This window comes from Nannospalax galili, unplaced genomic scaffold (assembly GCF_000622305.1).
Source record: "Nannospalax galili isolate Female #2095 unplaced genomic scaffold, S.galili_v1.0 scaffold555, whole genome shotgun sequence".
NCBI lineage: Eukaryota > Metazoa > Chordata > Mammalia > Rodentia > Spalacidae > Nannospalax > Nannospalax galili.
In genome coordinates, this window is record NW_008335583.1 from 579,942 (window position 1) to 603,767 (window position 23,826).

The 23,826-nt window shown below is 39.0% G+C and overlaps 1 protein-coding gene across 1 annotated transcript in view; it reads left to right on the plus strand.

Moving 5' to 3' along the window:
• Positions 1–23,826, plus strand: part of LOC103731944 (protocadherin Fat 4-like) — a 165,277-nt gene that overhangs the window by 79,108 nt on the left and 62,343 nt on the right. Inside the window, 4 exon segments of the mRNA XM_008830446.3 lie at positions 2,190–2,451; positions 4,129–4,479; positions 11,474–12,396; positions 13,408–13,582. Coding sequence (XP_008828668.1) covers positions 2,190–2,451; positions 4,129–4,479; positions 11,474–12,396; positions 13,408–13,582 — 1,711 coding nt within the window.

The window sequence follows — 23,826 nt, forward strand, 5'->3', positions numbered from 1 at the left end:
GTTTTTGTTTAGCTAGTTTTAAAAATTAAAAATTATTTTTTTTTTTAGAATTTCATACATGAGCATTGTCTTTGCATTATTTCCATCCCTCTCAGTCCCTTATCAACTCCTCCCACGTCCTCCCACTTCCTCTCAATTTCTTGGCCTCTTCTTTGATTATTATTGTTACATATATATAGAAATTTATGAATATACATACATATGTATATAATGCACTAGTTCATTTAATATTGTTCATGTGTTCCTGGTTGTAGGGCTGCTTATTTGGGATTAGATAACCTTTCAGGAAGTTAGTCCCTGAAGAAAACTTACTCTTCTCCCAGCAACCATTGATTGCCTATAGCTAATCATCTTGAGGTGAGCCAGCCTTAAGTGACACATATACAGTGTAACATCTACACTATACCTAAAGCTCAGAGACACACTCCTTATCCATTCCTCCGCTGAGGGGCTAGGCTATCCTCAAACTTTGATCATGATGAACACAGCTGGAATGAACATGAGACTGCTAGTGTAGATTCTTTCTCATTAGTATTAATATTAGGAGGCGAACTGGTGGACCTGCTTTCAGTTTTTTGGAGGATACTTCATACTGTTTACCAGTGCATCCCAACTGAGAGGACGAGGCTTCAGTTTCCCAAAGTCCAGGACATTTGTCGCCTTGCATGTTTTCTGATTTTATTTTGTTTTGTTTTTGAGACGGAGTTTCCCTGTAGCCCCAACTAGTCTGGAACACACCATGTAGACCAGACTGAACTCGAACTCACAGTGATCTGCCTACCTCTGTTTCTTGAGTGCTGGGATTATATGTCTGTGCCACCATGCCTGGCATCACCTTTCCTGTTTTTGATACTGTCCTAGCAAGTTTGAGGTGACACATTAGTGTATTTTCATTTCAATTTCCATGACAATCAGTAGCATTGCAAATGTTTTCTTAGACTTGTTGCCTTCTCCATAACTTCTTTGGTTATTTGGGCCCTTGGTTCTTTATTAGAACAGTAAATGTTTGTTATTGAGTGGGAGGGTTCCTTGGCTTATTTTGGAAATTAACTTTTCATCGGCTCTCTAGTTGGCAAGTATCTTCTTACGTTTTCATTTTCTTGTCTAATTATTGTACAGAAGCCTTTTTGTTTCCCCTTTTTGATCTTACTCCCTCCTTTTGTTGTTGTAACTATGAAGTAATTAGTGAGACCAACATCAGCGAAGGAAAGGCTGCTTTTGCATTTCTTCCAGGAGTTTATGGTTTCAATTCTTAGGATTAAGTGCTCACCCATTTTCCACTGACTTTTGAGTTCAGTATAAGAATCCGATTTCTTTCTTTATTGTGTGAATATTGTTTCCCCAACACCTTTGTTGAAGAGCTTATTCCTTTCCATAGTTTATTCTTGATAGTTTTGTTGGCAATCAATGGACTTTTAAAAAATATTTTATTATTTTTATTTTATGTGTATGAGCGTTAAGCCTGCATGTAGGTAAAGTGTGCCCATGTCGTGCAATGACCGTGGAGGACAGAAGAGGCTGTCAGATCCCCTGGAACTGGAGTTACAGACAGTTTTTAGCTGCCATATGGGTGCTGAGATTCAAACCCGGGTCTTCTGTAAGAACAGTCAGTGTTCTTAACCACTGAGCCATCTCTCTAGCCCCAGGAGAGATCAGTAGACTTTTAAGCACAAATTTATTTCTGGGTATTTTGTTTTGTTCCACCAGTGTCTATGTCTGTCTTTATGTTAGTACCGTAGGGTCTTATTACTATAGCTTTGCAATATATTTTGAAATCAGGAAATGCACGGCCTCCAGCTATTTTTATTTTGCAATGTCGTTTTACCACTTTTATTTTATTCTTGTGCTAACACACACATTTAAAATTATTTTGTTTTCTACTTCTATAGAACTGCATCAGGGGTGTTTGATATTGTATTGAACTTGGATATTTCTTGGGCAATAAGGACTTGTTAGCGATATTAAATCCTTCAATGCATGAACTCGAATGCCTTTTCAGTTGTTTCTGTCTTTATTTCACCAGTGTTTTTTAAATTTTCAGTGCACAAAGCTTTCACCTCCTTTTATCTTCTGTGACCTTTTGAATCTTATGGTATCATATGTAATTACAGCTCTCAAACCTCACTTACCAAATACGCGTTCATTGGAAAACACTCCCGACAGCTCACATGCCTGGTCTTTTTCCTTAGGGTGCAAATGCTCTGGTCACATATGCTCTCATTAGTGGTGCTGATGACAGCTTCCGCATTGACCCTGAGTCTGGAGACCTGATAGCCACCAGGCGGCTGGACAGGGAGCGGCGATCCAAATACTCACTGCTGGTTCGTGCTGATGATGGCCTTCAGTCCTCAGACATGAGGATAAACATCACCATCAGTGATGTGAATGATCACACCCCCAGATTCTCCAGACCTGTCTACTCTTTCGACATCCCAGAAGACACAATCCCTGGTGAGTGGTGGTGCCTTGAGAAGCATTTGCAAGAAGCACCTTTAACTATATTGACAGACTGTGTCCTGGCTGTTTTTAATTAGTGAATAGTCTTTACCATATGCTGCTAGTTATAAAACATATACCCTACATTTTGTAATTTTATTTATATCTTTGGTGTAATTCCTAAGCAAATTACTGAATTTTAGAGCAAATAAGGCTAATTATCTGATTTAATAACTGCAGATATTTTTATTTCTGGAAGTATCTGCGACCCAGGTTGTTGGTGTTGATAGAAGCCAGTTTTGATTCTCTTTTCTACTTTAAAAATGCCAGTCAAGAAGAACAATATGGGAAAAACTGAGCTCAATGAATATAGTGTTCATGAGCTCTATCGTCAGGCGAGGACATTCATTTCTCTTGACATTAACTTTTTCTTCTTGAAAACAGAAACAATAATTGTTGCTAGAACTAGAAAAATAGTTTATTTATGGAGTTGGGGTGATGGCTCAATGCCTAAGAGCACTGACTGTTCTTACAGAAGACCTGGGTTCTAATCCCAGCACCCACATGTTAGCTAACAACCATCTGTAACTCCAGTTTCAAGGAATCCCAAGCCCTCTTCTGTCCTCTGCAGGCATTGTATGACACAGGTGCACTTGCACACATGCAGGCATAACGTTTTATTTCATACACATAAACTAAAAATAAATTAATAATTAAATAAGTAAAAAAACAGTTTATTTAGAAAATAAATATGAAGTTTGGTGTGGTGGCTTATGCCTGTACTCCCAGCCCTCAGGAGGTGAAGCAGGAGGATGACTGGAATTACAGGACGGCCTCAGCTACATAGTGAAGCTGTCTCCAAAAATCAAAACAGAGGCAAACAAACGAGCAACACCAACCCAGCAGTGAGTTTGCCACCAGGAGCTGGGGTTTCAGTAGCGCTCAGTGCATGCTGCCGGAAGCCGAGTGCCCATCTGCAGCCTCACTTGTGTGCTCAGTGTGCTGTGATAGTTGAGTCTGAGCACATGTGCTAGAATCAGTTATCTCTAGTGTGCAGGTATGCCTCTTTCCTATTATTATACATTTTTAGAAAAATTTAAAAATAATTCTGAATAGACTCTCTTTTGAAATGAGTTTGCATTATAAGCCCTCTATTCTGAACACTTCATTGACAGAGGAAAGAAACATGGACAGAAGTGATCCCTCTCCACCGTTCTCCATTTGCTTCCGGAGATAGATCATTCGGTCATACATTCCCAGCACATTCACTTTCTGTATTAATGGGAACCGTGACTACTGGTGCCATAGACTACCATCTCCAGGGCATGCACCCACACTAGCTATGGGCTCCAATAATTATGCACTAATCTTATCAATAAACACATAACCTGGTAGTACTGAGTGAAGTTCCATCAGAAGTAGATAATTTCTTTCATAACACGCTATAGCTTGAGGCAGACTGGCATCTGTGTTTCTCTGTGTGGTTTGTCCCTCGTGTGATGGAATGCTGCTGTGACAGTGCAGAACTCAGCGAATACTACACACAGCATTTTTATAGTGTTCGTCTCGTTAAAATATTTTACTGTAAAAACATTGTGTGTGTGTGTTTGTGTGTCAGTCTATCCTTTCTTCAAACTGACTCAGTAGCCCTTATTACTCTAGTTTCAGGCCATGTATTTATTCTTTTGGCAGGCTCTCTGGTGGCAGCTATTTTAGCTACAGATGATGACTCTGGTGTGAATGGAGAAATCACATACATCGTGAATGAAGATGACGAAGAGGGTATATTTTTCCTGAATCCAGTTACAGGAGTCTTCAACTTGACCCGAGCCCTGGATTACGAAGCACAGCAGTATTACATCCTCACTGTTCAAGCGGAGGATGGTGGGGGACAGTTTACCACCATTCGAGTTTACTTCAACATCCTTGATGTTAATGACAACCCTCCTGTTTTCAGCATGAATTCTTACAGCACCTCCTTAATGGAAAATCTGCCCATTGGATCCACAGTCCTTGTGCTTAATGTCACCGACACAGATGATGGTATGCCATTTCTTGAATAAACATCTTTATTAAAATATAGTTTATATGATACTTGTGATAAATACTAATCTTATTTTTATTTTCTATGTTCTGTAAGTCTGTATCTAAAGGTGCAAACTAAGTTATGATTTAACTGTAGAGGATTTACAAATCAAATAATTTGTCAAATAATTTTTATAGCAATCATACAAGAGATTATAATTCTACAGACTGTACAAAGTTCATCTTTTGTTTTTGCTCTAAATGCTTTGGAAGCATTTTGGCTCAGTGATTCAGCAATCAGAGCTCATATTCTTTGTGAGTTTGTGTTAGGTAAAAATATTACACATATATGTATGTATATTACTTAAATCTGTTAAATTTAATTTTTTACATTAATTTAGTTAATTTAGTGTGCATGTGTGTATTAGTGTGCTTGTGTACATGCTATCATATACATGTGGAGGTCAGGGGACAACTTCTGGAGTCATTTCTCTCTTCCACCATGTGGGTCCTGGGCATCAAACTCAGGTCATTGGGCTTGGCAGCAAGAGCCTTAACTCCTAAGCCATATCACCAGCCCATATATTATTTAAACTCTAAAAAGTGCAAACTTTAGAAGCACAAAGAGAAAAAAATAAGAGAAAGATACTTCATAGTGTATATCTAAATTACATATTGCTTAATGGAAAATTGCTAATAACATTCTGAGAAGCATATGTCTACACTGAGAGGAAAAGCTCTGTTTAACTTGCAGTATACAATCAAGTTTAGGTGGGTTTTTAAAAAATTATTAATCTTATTTTAGTTTTATGTGTGTGCATGTGTGTATGTGTGTGTGTGTGTGTGTGTGTGTGTGTATTACATGTGCATGCAAGTGCCCTGGAGGCTAGAAGCACTGGCTCTCCATGGAGCTGGAGTTACAGGGGCTTGTGAGCTTCCTGATGTGGGTGCTGGGCTTGGGTGCTAAGAACCAGACTTGGGTCCTCTGCAACAGCAACATGTGCTCTTAACCTCCAATCCGTCTCTCTCCTGCTCTCAAGCTGAGGTGTTTAGGTGTTTTGTTTTGTTTTTTAATAAAATCTATGTGTGTTTGTTTTGTTCTTCTTTAAGCACACTGACTGCTGCTTTTCAAAGCTGTCTCCCTTGCCCTTTCCTCAGAGACTTTGTAAACTTAGCTGTGAGATGTGGGAGCACCTGACACAGGGTTGCACTCTACTCATCTTTAGCTTAGTTGCTGGGGAAGTCAGCTCCCTTGTTCCCAATTCCATTACACATAGCCAGTCTTATCAGCAGACAGAGCAGGGCACAGTAATCTGAAGAGGACATTAGAACTGCAGGTTGAGGACATGCCTCTTGATAGGGGCGTATCGGTATTAATTTAGAATTTCCTTATTCTTACTCAGGGGAATGACTTGTACAGTCTTGGAATTCCATTCTAACTTAACATTCCTTCAGCTCCATGTAGAGTTTCCTCTCTCGGCTGTCTTTCAGAAGTGCCACTGGCAAGATATAAGCAGAAAGCTCTTTTTAGAAGATACTGCTTCTTTAGACATCATTGAGCTAGTGCCCTTTGACGTTACCTCCTATTCAAGTGTAGTTAAAACTGGCACGCGGTTCTATTTAAAACAGAAGCAGCATAAACATTCACAACTCCTGTGCCTCTTGTTAATAAGTCATAGTAATGACAGGCGGCATTGTTGGCTGTTTAGTGTTTGATGTGTACCCATCCTACCTGAGGCTGTTGTCTTCTGTGTTTCCTATCCTCATCCTAGTCCAGCCACAGGTCCACACAGAACTGCAGCTGGCGCTCTGTTGGAGGCTGACTTCCTGCTTATATTACTTAGTTATTTGAGTTGTTCATGAATATGAACAAGAAATATTCAAAATGGCATTCATATGTTCTTAAATTATTTGTTCTTGTAGACATGCTCAACATTATGCATGCATGTATGTGTGCAGATACATGTCTGTATGTGCATATCTTTATGCAGGTACATATCTGTGTATGTCTGTGTGTGCATGTATATGTGTGGGTTCATGTCTGTGCATGTGGATATATGTGTGCTGGTACATGTCTATGTGTATTGTGCATGTCTGTGTACAGGTATATGTCTGTGTGTGTGTTGCACATGTCTATGTGTGGGTACCTGTTTCTCTGTGTGCACATATGTGTACAGAAACATGTCTTTGTGTGTATATCTCATGAATATGTATAGAGACATGTCCTTGTGGGTGTCAGTGTGGGTGTGTGCAAAGGGCAGAGGTTAATCTCTGAAGTCATTCCTCAGGCATTCTATGCCTTGTCTCACCGACCTGAAGCTTGCCATGTATGCTAGGCTAGCTGACCTTTGAATACCAGATTTCCACATGTCTCAGAGTCCTCAGCCTCAGCATTGCAAGTGTGATTCATCTACCATGCCCATAATTTTTATGTTGATTTTGGGGATCCAAATCAGGACCTCATGCTGCAGGGCAAGCTCTTTACTGACTAAGCACCTTTCTGGCTGTGCTCCACTTTTCCGTGATAAAGAATTTTCCACTGGGTCCCTTTGTGTATTATGATCCACTGAAGCTCAGCATGTAAAGCTGTGTGCTCCTAGGGAGTAAATTTTATTTGCTTTCATAATTTCAAATGTAAAGGACTGGGAAAATAATAAAGAAGAAATGGATCAGTCAAAACCTGATGGACTATCCCATGCACATGCAATTATAGACATATCTTAAGTGTGGAATCTGTCATTTTTCATGGAGTTTTCCCTTTAATTGTGTTACTAAAAGTTGTAAAAGTTTCAAGCCACCCATTGTTTTAGCTTGAATACTTTTATCAGCATAATTTCCTGTACCTTGACCTAAAATATGTGGCACAATTCCTATTCTTTCTGAATTTCAAGGACAATGATAAGAGTGACCTTGTTTCCATCCCTAGTTGTCATACAAAAAAATATTAGACATTTGAAAATTAATAAACTCATCTCAATCTCTGATCAGAAAGTTCCCTGTGGGGTGATTCTGTCAACTTTTAGGTAAATACATTTTATAGGAGAATAACTTCAATATTTTGTATACACACTCAGAGTTTAAACTTTAACATTTCAGCATAACAATATCATAAGAATAAGGCCAATCTTTCATTAGTTTCAGCATATAAGCAATAACTGTATTAATCTCAAAATATCAGTGTACATGTTAGAAAGCATTATGCTAAACTAAATACCATAAATTAGCATATCATGAAATGTCTTGGATTATTATTTTGTCAGTCTGAAAATAACATATACTTAAGGACACTGGGTGGCCATATAAAATTTTGGATAATGATGTCACTGTCATTTTTGCTCAATAATTGTGTCCATTTATCACTGGTGCATGACATGGACTGAATAATGAATAAATTTCATATTCCGGTGCTGTGAGGACCTTGCTGAAATTACTTCCGGCTAAGTCATTTCTATGTGTTCGAGCTATATGATAGGGCCACAAATACTCATTCTTTACATAAATAAGACAACATTTACATATTGTGAATAAATGCACACATTTATAATAGAAGTATATCTATAGTTTCAAAGTTTATTTTATCATTTATATTTTTTATATTTATATAATGTTCTATATTCCCAGGAAATAAAATATACACTCAAATATCATATATGTTCATGATCACACACACACATGCATGCACATACACTCAACCACACCTCAAACATGCATGCACTCTTGCACACATGTGTACATGCACTTGCACAGTGCCCCTCCCCACACCAGTCAAATACCTGTGAAGAATCATGGAACCACATGACTTTCAGGACATGAACCCTAGATGCTTCACACGTGAGCTCTTTTCAGTGTAACTACAAGCCCACTAAATATGTGTTTTAACACTTATGGATAAATTTAAAATTAAGGAAAAAACAAAGTATTGACTGTCTTGTGATTCAGACATTTTGATGTAAAGAACCAAGGTAGGAAAAAATAGTCCAAATATTGTAAATTTTCAGGATAGTTCCAATGCTGAGAGGGAACTATTGCGTTTTTCTATGCCTACATGCATTTTCTAGGTATAGAACATAAGCCCAGAGTTCCTAAACTCCTGAGGAGAACATCCCATTGTTAGAGTAGAGGTTGACGTTTTCCATGGTCTATGACCACAGGCATTGGTTAGAGTTCTGAGATAAGGGTTATTGCTCAGTGTTACACTATTGTGTGCCATATTAGCTGTTTTTCATATTTTTTTCAAGTATCATAATCATAGTTGATCTTTTGTTTATTTTTAATGGTATTACCTAACATTTATGATTATGAACTAAATATAAATCTTTTCATTCATAGAGATAAAGTTTCATATTTATTACTTTCCTTGTTGACACATCCCACCAACTGTTTTTCCTTCAGAAACAGGGCCATTCTGCTCACTACAAGGCTATAAAATCTTGATATCCTGTTCTCTTTTTCTGCTAAAGTTTAATGTTTACTCAAGGAAGTAGTGTCCATGTGGACCCCGATGTTCAAACCTTTGCTGTAATCAGTCACAGTCCAGCTGGTTTATGTGAATTTTGCAGACCACCACTTCAGTCATGTAAAATTTTGTCAGTATTTCTAATTTCTTTTGATCTTGCATATGAAAGATTTTTATGTTTTCACAGGACTACATATCCTTGTAGGTTCTTTGGTATTATTTTTCTTCTGTGTTTTTGTAGCTGTTTGCCTGTGATTGCATATGGGTCTTGGAAGGAACAAGGATTTCACATTTTTTGCTGGTTTTGTATTAGGAAATTCAGATAATGTCCATATTAATTTAAACAATAGTTTTTATTTAAATAACACTCCTCTATACATATAATCAAAGTTAATATTTTATATCAAAGTTGATGAAACTTTTCTCAAGCCTGGGCAATTTTAAGTCAAGAAGGTGAAGCAGTCAGTTGATCTTCTTCAATTCAGATCTTAAATTCTTCCTCTCCTGCTGGTAAATTGATGTGTGGCCCCTTGAGTATTAGTTATTCATATTTTTCCTGATGTTCAGGCTCCTAATGTTATAATCTTTGCTTCACTTGTTCTTGATGAGTTTTAGTACACTGCACAGACTAATCACCACAATGTTATACTTGACCTTTCCACAGATCTATGTACTGTGGTTTACCCAAGAAAGTTTGGACCAGTAAATCAGCACTTGAATTTGTCTTTTAAATGTCTTTCTTCTGTATCAGCATATGGGCAAAGGAAGTTAGAGAGAGAGCATCAAGCTACAGGAAACGAGCAAGTATGGCCTCCTTAAGAACAGGTGCCATACTGAGAAAGGAGAAAGATATTCCATTAATTGGACCTCGATAAGATTAAAAAAAGAAATTTCAAATGCTTATGCAAGTATTCGCAGACTCCTGAGGAATACCTTTCAGAACGACAATAAAGAGTAAAATATTCTAGAAGACTCTTGGCAAACAGCAGACATCATTTCTGATAGGGAGAGCTCAGAAAGATAAACAGTTGAAATTAATGTTGGCAATATTAGCACTACCTCTCTGTAAGCAATCTATGTTACACACTGGTATTCTTAAGCCACAGACTAGAAAGTCTTTACAGAGGATGAATGTCTCCATGTACAGCGCACTTCTGACCACAGTGCCCTCTAGGACCCCCAATGTCTGTAAGATAAGATACAAGAATGCACATGGTGTTGTGAGTTCTTTAGGAAAATACTATTCTAAGGCAGAAAATTTGACTTTTTCTGTTTTCCTTGCTTATCTATAACTTACCTTTCAATAATTAACCAATAAGGACATATTTACATGTATACATTAGATAGAGTGTAATAATTAGAATGATTAGAATGGAGAATGAGAAAAGGTTCTATGAAAAGAAAAGGAGTGGATTCTTTTTTTTTTTTTGCCTTTTCATGGTGGATGTGTGTATTCAACTTTCTAAGTATTGAACAAGCAAGAATCATTTCTGTATTCCTTAAGAGTTCAGTAAATGTTGTCCTTTTCAGGCAGTAACTGAGAGAGTTGGGCATCCTTTTTGAGCCCATAGACCAATAGTGCAGTGGGAATTGGCCATGACTGGACACTGAGTTGTTGGTTAAATGGAATGAGATAATACCATTATTGTTCTTGGTAACTACTTATTTTGCTATACATTTTTAAATTTTCTAATAAAAATTTTAAAAAAGCAGAATGGCAGATATACTCTCAACACCAGCTTTATTATAAGAATTTTTGCAATTATTTTCCAAAACAAGTTCAATTTTTTAAATTAAAAAATAACACATATTCATAGGAAAAAAGACACTACAACTGATAAGAGCATGAGCCTTTCTATTTGGAGACTTTAATATGTAACATTGTTGCTAACAGTTTCTTTAAGGAATGCTTTTTTCAAAACTTTGACTATATAATAAAACTTGAGAGTGAGCTATTTCCTCAAAGGCTGTTACTTGGCCAGATGCTTAATAGGAATTAAAAGGTAGTTATTAGTTCTGACAAGAAATGTAAAAGTAGACTTAAAGCATCCATGACTAATGTCCTACACCAGAACATTTTATTACTTTTCTCTGAAAGCTGGTGTCAGCCTCAATAAATTACTGAAGTTATAAACATTTAGCTAATAGCAGAGTGAGACGCTCTCAGCATTGGACACCAGAGAATTATGTGATAGAAACAAAGAAAACTGTAGAAAAATATCTGCTTTCTGGGACATTTTTCTCCTGTTCACTTTTATAATTTAAGATGTCAGCATTGCAGTAAATCGGATGCCCTATATAGATCATTTGTGCACCAGACTGTAAACATTTTTCAGATCAAAGGCACACACGAGAGTTATGCAAATGTAGTATTTACCATACATATTTAACTACAGGTAAGTCATTCATAATTGCTTCAAACGATTCATTTGGAACCACCCAGAAACTCATGAATAATACTGTCATACATGTGGTAGTAATGTCTGAATTTTTGGTATGGCTTATCCTACAATCATCACGTTTAATAAGCTTAATTTTACCACCTTTCACTTTCAGGCATCAACTCTCAACTGGCCTACAGCATTGCCTCAGGTGATAGCCTTGGGCAGTTCACAGTGGATAAGCATGGTGTTCTCAAAGTCCTCAAAGCTCTGGACCGTGAAAGTCAGTCTTTCTACAACCTGGTGGTCCAGGCCCATGACTTACCTCAGCCTCCTGCCACCAGGTTCACAAGTACCACTCAAGTCTCCATCATTTTATTGGATGTCAATGATAACCCACCCATGTTTCTTTCCCCCAAGCTGACGTACATTCCAGAAAACACACCAATAGATACTGTTGTTTTCAAGGCTCAAGCAACCGACCCAGACAGTGGCCCAAACAGCTATATCGAGTATACTCTCCTGAACTCTTTGGGAAACAAATTCAGTATTGGGACCATTGATGGGGAGGTGCGGCTCACTGGAGAGCTGGACAGAGAGGAAGTTTCGAATTACAGTCTAACTGTGGTGGCCACAGACAAAGGGCAGCCACCCCTGTCATCCTCTGCAGAGGTTGTAGTCATGGTCCTGGACATTAACGATAACAGTCCTGTTTTTGCGCAGTCTGTGTATAGAGTGCAGATTAAAGAGAACACACTCACGGGGACAGATATAATCCAGGTGTCTGCAGCAGATGGGGACGAGGGCACCAATGGACAGGTTCGTTATGGCATCGTGGATGGAAACACCCATCAGGAGTTCAGGATCGACTCTGTCACAGGGGTCATCACCGTGACCAAGCCTTTGGATAGAGAAACAACTCCTGCTTATGTTCTAACAGTTCAGGCCTCAGATCGGGGCAGCAGCCCCAGAACCGATGCCTGTACTGTCACCATCGCTCTACTGGATGTGAATGACTTTGTCCCCATATTTGAACTTTCTCCATATTCTGTGACTGTCCCTGAGAATTTAGGAGCCCTGCCCAGAACCATTCTCCAGGTCAGTATATCTAAGTCAAGCAGAGCTGGCAGTGCCATGAAACATCTGTCTGAAATGCTCACTTTCTAAGCTGCATTCACCATGTCCTCATCTTCTCCAGGTTCTCAGGGATAAATACTCTACTGAGGATATAGAGATCTTGATCAGCGCTTATAAGCTTTACACTTAAGGCCTAGTATCTTGCATATATTTGCAGATTCACATATTTTAAAATTTTCTTTCACTATGGGAGTAATATTTGCACATACTACTATGGATAAATAAGATGATGTCAAAGTTTAGAAAAGTATCATTCTGCCTTCTCTCTTTACAAAACAAAATATAGAATAAAACAAAATTATCTGTCATTGGGACTGGAGAGATGACTCAGATGACACTTGATGCTCCTGCAAAAGATGTGGGTTCAGTTCCCAGGACCCAAATGGTGGCCAACAACTGTTGGTAACTTCTGTTCCAGAGAATCTGACTCCCTCTTCTGGTCTCTGAGGGAATTGCACATATGGGTGTACTTAAAAACATGCAGGTAAAACACTCATTTATATAAAAATAAAATTGTAAATGCTGTTATTAATTTTCTTGGAAGCTTTCTACAATGCTATACATTGGGTTTATGCATAGATTTACACAAATGTGTGTACAGTACATACCAGTATTTTCCATTTAAAATATTTTATTTATTATTTTCATTTTATGTGTATGAGTGTTAGGCCTGCATGTATGCAAGTGCACCCATGTCATGCAATGCCCAGAAAGGGACCTGGAGTTATGGACAGTTGTTAGCTGCTATGTGGGTGCTGGGAACTGAACCCGGGCCTTCTGCAAGGGCAACCACTGTTCTTAAGTGCTGAGTTATCTCTCCTACCCCAGTATTTATCATTTTAACTTTCACTTGATAACTTGAATCTCTCTGTTCACAGCAAGGAAATGCAGCTCAGCCTCATTATCCTCAGTGTCCATCCAATGTCTTGTGTTAGGTTACTCATTGCAGTGGTGTTACTGTACTCCCTGTAGGTGGTGGCAAGAGATGATGACCAAGGACCCAATAGCCAGCTCTCCTATGTTCTGCTTGCGGGGAATGAAGACAGTGCCTTTGCCCTCACTGCCAATGGAGAGCTTCGGGTGACTCAGAGTCTGGACCGGGAAACCAGGGAAATCTTTGTCCTGGTGGTCACAGCTGCTGATGCAGGTGCGTCCTGACAATTTTGTTCAGTTTCAAGTAGGATCCTTATAAGCAAATGAAAATAAATTTACTTATTATTGAATTACATATTTATTGAAGTTTTCTAATGTTTGAAATGACCACTGTTTCTTAAAAGTGCATTGAACATGGCTGATGGGGTAAGCAGTAAGAGACTATGTACACCCAATAAAGGTCAGCTTCTCTGCAGGAGAGTCTCCTTTCTTTGAAGTCACTAGGGAACCTCTGAATGTGACCTACTTCTAGTCAATCCCCAGTGCCCAGCTCAGGAGGCATTTAAAGTATTTAAGTTTTGATGCATCTAAATGGTTCCATGATTAGAGAGGGTCCAGATTTCTATTTCATGTCCCTAGTAGGCTCCTCAGTATGATAGTTGTCAGGAGCATTTGCTGAGACTTGGCCTGTGATAAATTTCTGTGCAAGTACATGTGCATATATTTACATATATTTGCATATATGTGTGTATTTTTATATGTAATGTTAATGTGAGAATGACAATATAGAGTAGTAACAAATTCCAAATGAACTATTTTTATTGTTGAAATGTTTTTGATAAATATGTTATGAAATTCCTGTTGAATCTGATCAGTTTCAACAAAATGGTGGGTTGTTTTGAGGCCCTGCTCAAAAACCTGCAGGAAATTCTGAGATTATAGTTAATGGTGCATTCCACAGACAGTACTGCTGATCAAACTGAGTGCTATCCTCACCCTCTTTGTCTCTCTGTTTCTCTGTCTCTATTTCCATCTCTGTCTTGTCTCTTTGTCTCCCTGTCTCCTCTCTCTTTTTCCTCTCTCTTGCTTCCTCTGTGGGCTTTATGGAAGAAAATAATACTCCTTATATTTTTAGTGTGTATAAATTGCCTAGTCTTACATTATATGCAAACTCTAAAATCCTGAGGAGAAACAGAGTGTAGTGTGTAGTCATTTAAAATTTAAACCAAGATAATCAGAAATGTGTTTGTTATGTACACTGCCAGTGTCTTCACTGTGAGCAGGCATTAAGTGTAAGCATTTTCATATGAAAACAAAGAGCTAGTTGCACAAATCTATCAAGCATTTAAAGCTACCTGGAGAGGGGAGGGGAGGGGAGGGGAGGGGAGGTGAGGCAAGGGAATGAACTCAGTAGCAGCTGTAGAGAGTTAGATATTTAGAAGCAAAGTTTTATTGCTAAAATATCCTAGCTTCAGCTGTCATGGCTAGTTACAACTGGAAGCCTGTGGTGTGGTCAGCACTAGGCACACACAATTACAAACACACTTTGTAGAAAGGAAGTGGTAGGGGTGGAAACTGGAACCAGAACTCCAGCTTCCCCAAGCATCCATCACTATCAAACTTGTTGCACAGTGTCAGGCATCTTGAGTAGTGAGGGAAGTTCGAGACAGGGCTACAGTGTGAGGTAACAGGCAGGGCACAACCTACGGAAGTTCCCTTTAGGGAATTATGGCTTTTGAGCATTCTAAGTCAAGAGTCTTGGCAGAGAGAGACCCTTCAATATAATCTAGAATGCCCTCTCTTCCAAGTGCTCTAAAGGATTAAAAAAATTAGTGCTATGCAGCAAGGGAGGGGATATTGGGAAAGGAAGGGGAACATTGCTTTTCTGTGGATCCTTGATTTTTTATTATTTTTTGTAGGCACTCACGTCCATGGGCAAGCTAAGTTCTCAGACTGTGAACCTTCTGCATGTGATTATTTTGTTGTTGGTATCATCTCAATTACAAGACAAACACAAGAACAGCTATTTGTTCAGTAGAATTTGCACAGTATTGTGTAGCTAGTAAATTACATGCTCAGCAGTGAAACCAACCCTTGTAAGCTCAGGGCATATGAGGCTTTAGTATGTGGTGAGAGGAGGATTTGGGAGAAGTATTTACTTTATGGACTTTTGTAAATGAGCAGTTCTAGTCATAGCACAGGATAGTGATGGAAGTTTGAGTGTGAATCTGTCCAACCTGAATTCTGGATTCTCTGCAGACCTACTGAATTACCCTTCTCAAACTCAGCATCTCCTGTGAAATGGTAAGAGTCTTAGCTTCATTTCCTGTTGCTGTGATAAAATACCCCAGGAAAGCAACTTAACAAGGAAGGGGTTGGGGCTAGAGAGATGGCTCAGGGATTAAGAGCACCCGCTGCTCGTGCAGAGGACCTTGGTTCGATTCCCAGCCTCCACTTGGAGGCTAACAACTGTAACTCCAGTTCCAGGGGATCTGACACCCTTCCCTGACATCCAAAGGCATTGCTTAACAAAGGTGCACTTAAGTACATGCAAGCAATACACTCATACACCAAAAATAAAAATAATAAATAAAATATTTTAATAAAAAAGAGGAGAGATGGCTCAGCAGTTAAGAACACTAATTGTTCTTGCAGAAGACCCGGGTTCGAATCCCAGCACCCACATGACAGCTAACAACTGTCCATAACTCCAGTCCCAGGGGATCCAACAGCCTCTTCTGTCCTCCGCGGTCATTGCACGACACGGGTACGCTTACCTACATTCAGGCAATACATGAATACACACAAAATAAAAATAATAAATAAAATATTTTAAAAAGAGAGAGAGAAAAGGTTTATTTTGCTACCTGTTGCTTACCAGTCTATTGTGAGAGGTAAAGGTGGCAGAAACCGGATGCAGCTGGTCACGTGACATCCTCAGTCAGGAGCAGGGAGCAGTGCTTGCCAGTGCTCAGCCGGCTTCCTCGTTTTCATTCGCTCTACAGCCCATCTGTGAAACAGTGCTGCCCCCATTCAGGGTGGCATCAAAGTTAACCCAAATAAGAAACTCCCTGACAGGCGTGCCCGCAGCCCAGCCTGGAAAATTTCTCTTTGAGTTTCCCTTCCCAGGTGATTCTAGATTGTGTCAAGTTGACAACCTAAACCAATCGGCACAAATAGTAACTATGAAGTTCTTACCTTGAGGTATAACTGACACGTTGCCTGTGAGATTACGTACTTATTCCAACTTTGCACCGCATAAAATGACTTTACTAATACTTGTGATCCAAAAACTGTAAATATTTAAACACTCTTTAAAATGGCTTTTCGTTTTCCTTACTACCCAAGTGTTCTGAAAGATGCAGGCACTGGATTTTAAAATCCTCACTTTCAAAAAGTTACAGTGTATATAGAAATTTACCTTGCTGAACTTTATTTTACAGATTGCTACCTTAGGAATTTCTTTTGTGTTTCAAAGGTTTTATTGCTTAGTAAGTGTTTGACTGCCCAGAAGTGTCTTAGGTTTTACAAATGATTTCATCCTCATTAACCACTGAGCCATCTCTTCAGCCTCACTTGTAATATTTCTTCCTAAGAATGATGACACAGAAGGGGCACCTCATTGGGAAGAAAAGAGGACAATTTGAAATGAGAGATGTAAAAACATTCCCTTCTCATAAACAGAGATGAGTCAGCCTGTTTGGAGAAACGTTGAGAAGATAGTCAGTAAAGCACTGGCTTAAATATGCACACAGTTCCAGGCCCAGATATCCAGAATGTATAAACACCAGCCTTGATATGAAGAAATTCAGGGCCCTGGGGTCTCACTGTAAGGAAGAGTACCAGAAGTGTAAATCTGGTGTCTCTGAAGAATTCTTGCTGTATGTAGGGATCCACTGCCTTCAGATCTTGTCTGAAACTGACTTAACTTGTGAAATTTTTGAGTTAAACACGGTAAAAGTTAGGCATGATGTACATGTTTTTATTCCCAGCACTCGGAGGCCAAGGTGGGATTGCTGCAAGTTGGAAGCCAGCCTGGTCTACATAGTAAGACTGTCACCAACCAACCAACCAACCAAACAAACACTAAAGGTTAAATATTGGCAAAATTAAAGCATTTAGAAGTGTCATTCAGGGCTTCTTCAAAATGGTGCTAAAGGTACCTTGAGCCCTAGAACACAGGTCTGTGTAAGAATGGCTCTCACAAGTTTCTCTGAACAGGCTTATGTCCCTGGAACCACTGGTAGCAAAATCCTCAACAAGGTTCTTTTGCTCAAATTAGCATAGATGGCAAGCTGACCTTCTGAGGAGAGTCCACTGGAAGATCTTCAAACCTTTGACACTCTCCAAACCCCAGCCTGTGCTTAGTTAATCCCTAAACCTAGTTTGATTGGATGAGTAACCCCACTCCCAGGGGAATGTGAGCATTTGCAATACCAGTCCTGTTTTCTAGGCTTGAGTTAACTGATGAGGAACTTAAAATACACGCTGTCTGCTATGATTTAAGAGTCAGAATGGTAGATGACATGAGAAAATTCAGAAAAATATGGCAGGGCTCAGGTCCCAGATGCCACGCTGCTCTCGAATTTGTAGTGTTCACAGGATAAGGAAAATGTCAGAGTGTTCTTAAGAGAAAAAGCATTTGGCGGTTTTATTCCTTATCTTGCAAATCACCTTTGCTTTGCTCTTTTGTGAATCCTGCCTGCTAGCAGCCTGAAGATCCGCCAACTGTGGCAATACGGGAGGAACGGAAGCAAGCAGCTTTCTAATCTTGCCGAACTCTGAATCTTCAGCTTCTCTGAGAAATCACAAGTGTTCCAGCTCTTGTCATATTTTATTTTACTGACTGCATGTCTGCAAAGCAGCACATATGGAAACTCATCCCCATTCCTGTCTGATACTCAAAGTGAGCTACACCCATCCTGCCCTAACTGAGAGTGAATTTGCCTTACTAAAACATCTAAATCAGAACAGGGGTAAAAGTCTAGCTCACATTTCCTACATGATTAAAATGCTAAACAGACTAAAAATTAGGCATGTCAGTTTGCTTGTCTTCAAGGAAGAGTATGGATATTTTTCTGCTTTATGTACTGCTCATGGTATCTGTGCCACACTGTTAATTGTTATTTCTTCTGGAATATGGGGATCTGAATAGAGACCCCTACCAGCCTGTCTTTTCTCCTGGTGAAATGGAGCGCCTTCCTGGTTTCTCCTGAGAGAGAGAGAGCATGCCAATACAGCTGACTCCCACCCTTCACATGGTTAGGTTTCCTGTAACTAAGTAGCCTTTCTCAGAAAGGCTTGTCTAACCATCTTTTCACAGTGGTCCAAATAGAATGTCTTCAGGATAGTAGGTAGCAGGGAAATCTCAGAACACGCAAGTGTAGAATGTTAATTTGTAAGTGATAAGCATACTCTGGAGCTATACACATAGTCCCTGGAGTTCAATTTAGGGTTAAAGGCTTCTGTGCTCTAGCTTCAATGCCTTGGGCCCTTTACCTATAGCTTCCAGATTATATCTACAAATGAAAATATTAGTACTGGCATCTAATTGTTATTGTACAAAACAGGTTAGAGTCTGGCTTTAACAGTTAATATTAATTCTTACATTTGCTAGATGTCTCTCAAGCTTAGTTGGGCCACAGTAAAGGCTGTGACATCTTTCTACCTCACTACCTTGACACATTGCTTTCGGTCCTCCTTTACACAATTGCTGAGGGAAACATCTTGCAGATATTCATCCCTCTTCCTCTGTTCGCTGACAGAGTTCATTAACAAACAAGCTCTGATTCATAAAGGTACAAAAATATCCTGAGTGAACCTCCTGCATTTCATCTCCACCTGGACCCCTTTGTCTACACACACATTGGGATGACACTCTCTTCACTCCTGTTTTTTTCTCGTGCTTGGTGCATAATCTGAAACACAACTAGTGAATCTTTAAGATCATAAATTGGATCATCATATCCCATTACAAATCCTCAGTGGTTACCCTTGATCACAAATCACTGCTCGCCTCTTTGAGCTCCTTAGCCACCTCCTGCTGCCTTTGTCCTGAGAAGTCCTGGCACAGGTCCACTAGCTCCTACTGTGTCTCCTCCCAACCTTGTATCCTGTGTCATTGTGTTTTTAATTCTTTGTTTTGGTTCTTTTGTTTCTTAGACAGAGTCTCATGTAGTCTAGGCTGGCCTGGAATTTGCTGTGTACCCAGAATGAACTTGAACTTCTGATCCTGAGTGCTAGTATTATAGGCACTCCCCACAATGCCTGGTTTATGAGGTGCTAGAGATCAAACCTAGGACTCAGTGCATACTAGGTAAGCACTCCACCACTGAGCTACATCTCCAGCCTAGTGTTGTTAGTTTCAAGTCAGTCAATAAGATACCACTCACATTACAGAAATTGGCAGCTCCCTTGGATTGGGGCTGTTTATATCCCAGAAGCAAATGCCAAGCATCCAGCTCCTTTGGAAGTACCAGGCTTTCTCCTGCCCTGGGCCTTTGCACTTACAACTCTGTCTGCCTTGGATGCTCATCTCTGTGGAGTGCTATTTTGGTTTATTTCTGTTGACTCTGGGGAGCGTTCCTATCTTATTTATTGTATTACATCAAGATAAAATGTCAGTTTTTCAGAAGATTTTCCTGACCCCAAGCTCATGTTTCTTCTCCCTTCTCCCAAGGCCTTGCTGTCACTTCATCTGTGATTTCTTCCTAATACCAATTGCTGTCTGAAATCATGCATTTATACAGGATATAATATATATGAGTTTGTGATTGTGTTCCTCCTCCAACTCTGCTATCCTTCTAGGAGAATGCAAACTTCCTGTGTCTGTTCAAACTGAATTCCCAGAAACAATAAGAAAAGGACCATTGACCAAAATCATTGCCTAATATTATTTACTAAACGAATGATTTAAATGAGTGAAAATGATAGCAACTTATTATCAGTTAATCACCTTGCTAGTTGGGGAGCTTGTTTGGAGGGTCTAGCAGGGAAGCACAGCTACTCAATACCCTTGATGCCCTCTGCTGGGGAAGTTCATCCTCTTGGACTGAGTGCAAAGCTTTGGGAGAGACACACTTGGTGAGGTGAGAGAGGAGGGGACACCCATTTAACCAGCCAGATCAGCAGAAGCAACCCTGTGATCAATAGGGTGACAGATATTGCTGCTAGACGGCCCTCACATTCACCCACGTCCTATTTTAGTATGCCACTGTTGTTCCTATTTAATTCACATACTTGTAGTTAAAGTATCATATTTGTCACTAGCAAACCTTCTCAAGGAAAAGTGCAGATCCTGCAGTCTTCAGTGGCTGGTTGCCGCTTCATTGTTTGTGTCCTTTGAAAGGTGGCACAGGAGTCTGAGGCTTGAGGCTGCTTGGTGTGAGGTGATGAAAAACCATCATATCTGAGGACCACGGGGGCATTTGATGACTTTAATTCAGTTTTAAGTGCTTAAAACATTTTCTTGTGATTTGCCCTGACCCTAGCTCTTACTCGATTCTGTTCTCTGAATTTTCTAGAGCCCTCCTCTTGCTACTCTGTGTTTGCTGTCCATTTTTTAATTGTTTGGTATGCTAGTTTGAAATTTACCTGTGCTTTGGAAAATTTTTATCATTTGGCAATTCTTTGATGCTGTGGTTCCCAAAGCTTTAGAAACAGAATTCTGAGCCTTTTCTTACTTCTCAGGACCTGATCGCTTTCTCAGCAGGCAGCCTCCATTGGATGACAATTGGCTTCACAAGCTTAATGTGAAGGATTGTCATGCTAAATATGAGCTCCATAGATGGAATTGCTTACTTTGAATTTTTCTTTGGAATTGTAGTGGTCTAGACACCCTTGAACTAGACTACATTTATGCACACAATCTGAACAGGTGTTTGAAATTTTCTTTTTACTTAAGATGATCTTATGCCTTGTCTGATATGATACAAAGATTTTAGGGCCTGTGTGTTATCATTTCCACCCCTGCACAGACAGCTGGTTGTGCTTGTTTGCATTTACTAGAGATGAGAGATTAATCTGGGAATAAATGAAATGCTTCATCCTTTATCTATTTAGTCACAGTTTAGGACACTGAAGAGATAGGTAGTCTGGCTGTGGATTCAGCCAGAAAGTTCTTCTTCAGAGTGTCTGTGAGTCAGGATAATTAATAGGTCTTCGGGGACAAGTTCAGTTATCAGCATTTCTAAGTATGGGTATGTATTATCTACCTGAAAGAGGGAAAGGACTGTGTTCTCAGGCAGGGTTGGAAACTGTTGTTTTCATAGAGAAAAACACAATGCATTTGAAAATGTTAATAAAAAAGATTAAGAGGACTAATCATCATCACGCACAGTTTTCCTGGTGAGGACATAAAGACATTTTGAGTTATTACTATCTGCTATATTGCTTAGGCAGAGGGGGGTCACTGGCTCACAAATGGTTCCATAATTTTTTAAAAACTGGTTAAGATGGTGTGTAGGTATTGAAGAATGTTTTTTTGAGTGTTTCGGAAAGCCTGCATTTTGTTGTGACAATTATGCTTGCGAAAGATTGTTTTATATGTTATGATAAAAGTTTTTAATAATGAAATGGCACAGATGAGCCTATAAATCAAACAGTGGTAGTGTTCTCTTCAGTTACCAAAAAGTAACTGCATGTAGTTTACTTAGATGTTTGAGTCTAAGGTAGTGTAGCTTGTTTTTTGTTCTTATTTCAAAAAAATAACACTTATTCTTAGACAGGTATTTAATAACTGATTAATACTGGTTTTAATTAATTATTAATTTCATAATTAATTATTGTTGTATTTCCTCTTATTTCTCGTAAGGTTTAGTATCTCATCTCTTAGTTGCATAAATATTATAATTCATTTACTTAATATTTTTTAATCAGCTACTCTTTGGTATTTAAAAATATTTTTCTTATAGATTTTTATTCTCATGAGATTAAAAACACAAAATTTAAATATCAAAGCATTATTGAATCAGATCTAGAATTTTCATTACATTCCACAGGGTTTCATAGAATATCTCACATTATTACCTATTCGCTGTCTGTACGTTCTAAAGCTGAGGTTAGAGTTGTAACTCTGAAGAGAAGACAGACCATTTACAATGTCAAAAAATTGATATAACCTCAAAGACAAGCACTATGTGTGACAGAAAAGAACTGGATTTCTAGTCATTCTATGAGTCCCTAAGTTGATTTCCTTTCTAAGGAGGCAAGAAGGGTTGAGTTTAGAGCTTGCTGGAAGCTTTAGTGCCTCATGGCTGCAATGTCTGTGTTGTTCTTTTTATCTCTAAATAACAATTCTTCATAATGTCCTTTCTGACTGAATAAAAGATTTAACTAACATTACATTGAATTTTATAAATTTTTAAATATTTTTGTGAAATGTCCATGAGATAAAATTTTGAAATAGGGTCTCCCTGGAGCCTCAGCTGGCTCGTTACATAGACCAGGCTAGCCTCTATCTCACAGAGATCTGCCTCTCTCTGCCTCTTGAATGCTGAGATTAAAGGCATATACCACCAGGAAAATTTTAACCATTTTAAATGCACTGGTTACCAATGAAAAGTGCCTCTCAGTACTACCCAGGGTAATACTAAGTTATTTCTTTTAAAAAAAAAATGTATTTATTATTTTTATGTGTATGAGTATATTGCCTACCTGCATATAAGTGCACTTGTGTCATGCAATGCCCACAGAGGTCAGAAAAGGGTGTCAAATCCAATAGAACTGGATTTACAGTCTAATGTTAGCCTCTGTGTGGGTGTTGAGAATCGAATCAGGTCCTCTGCAAAAGCAGCCAGTGCTCTTAACCACTGAGGTATTGCTCCAGCCCCTCTTAAGTTATTTCTTTTAATTTTGCTTATCTATATGTGGTTTAATATTTATACTTATAATGACTACTAAAATATGAAAGCATATATAGTATATCTGTATATGTATCTACTTTATAAAAATGGGCTTATGGGGGCTGGAGAGATGGCTCAGCAGTTAAGAGCACTGACTGCTCTTGCATAGGACCTGAGTTCAATTTCCAGCACCGTATGGTGGCTACAAACTGTCCTTAACTCCAGTTCCAGGGGAATCCGAAACCCTTTTCTGGCCTCTGTGGCATTGCACATCACAGGTGCACTCACATACATGCAGGCAATACACTCGTACACATAAAATAAAAATAATAAATAATATTTTTAAAAATGGACTTGTGGAATGAGTAACTAGCAACAGCATATTTTATAAAGTAAAAAATTTAAGTTGTTGTTCACATTTAAACTGCCATGTGCTTTTTGTTTTACATACTTCTGTGTCATAAGCCGCGACTCTGTCCAGCAGAGCCGAGGAAAAATGACACAGACACCAAGGTGAGGTTCAAGCTTCTGTTTCTCTTGCATCCTTTATTCTCTTTCATTATCTCATACACTATGATGCTGCTTCTGTTCTGTTCTATTCTGTTCTGTTCTCTTCTGTTCTGTTCTATTATATCTCTCACTTCATTCTCTCTCACTATGATGCTGTCTCGTTGTT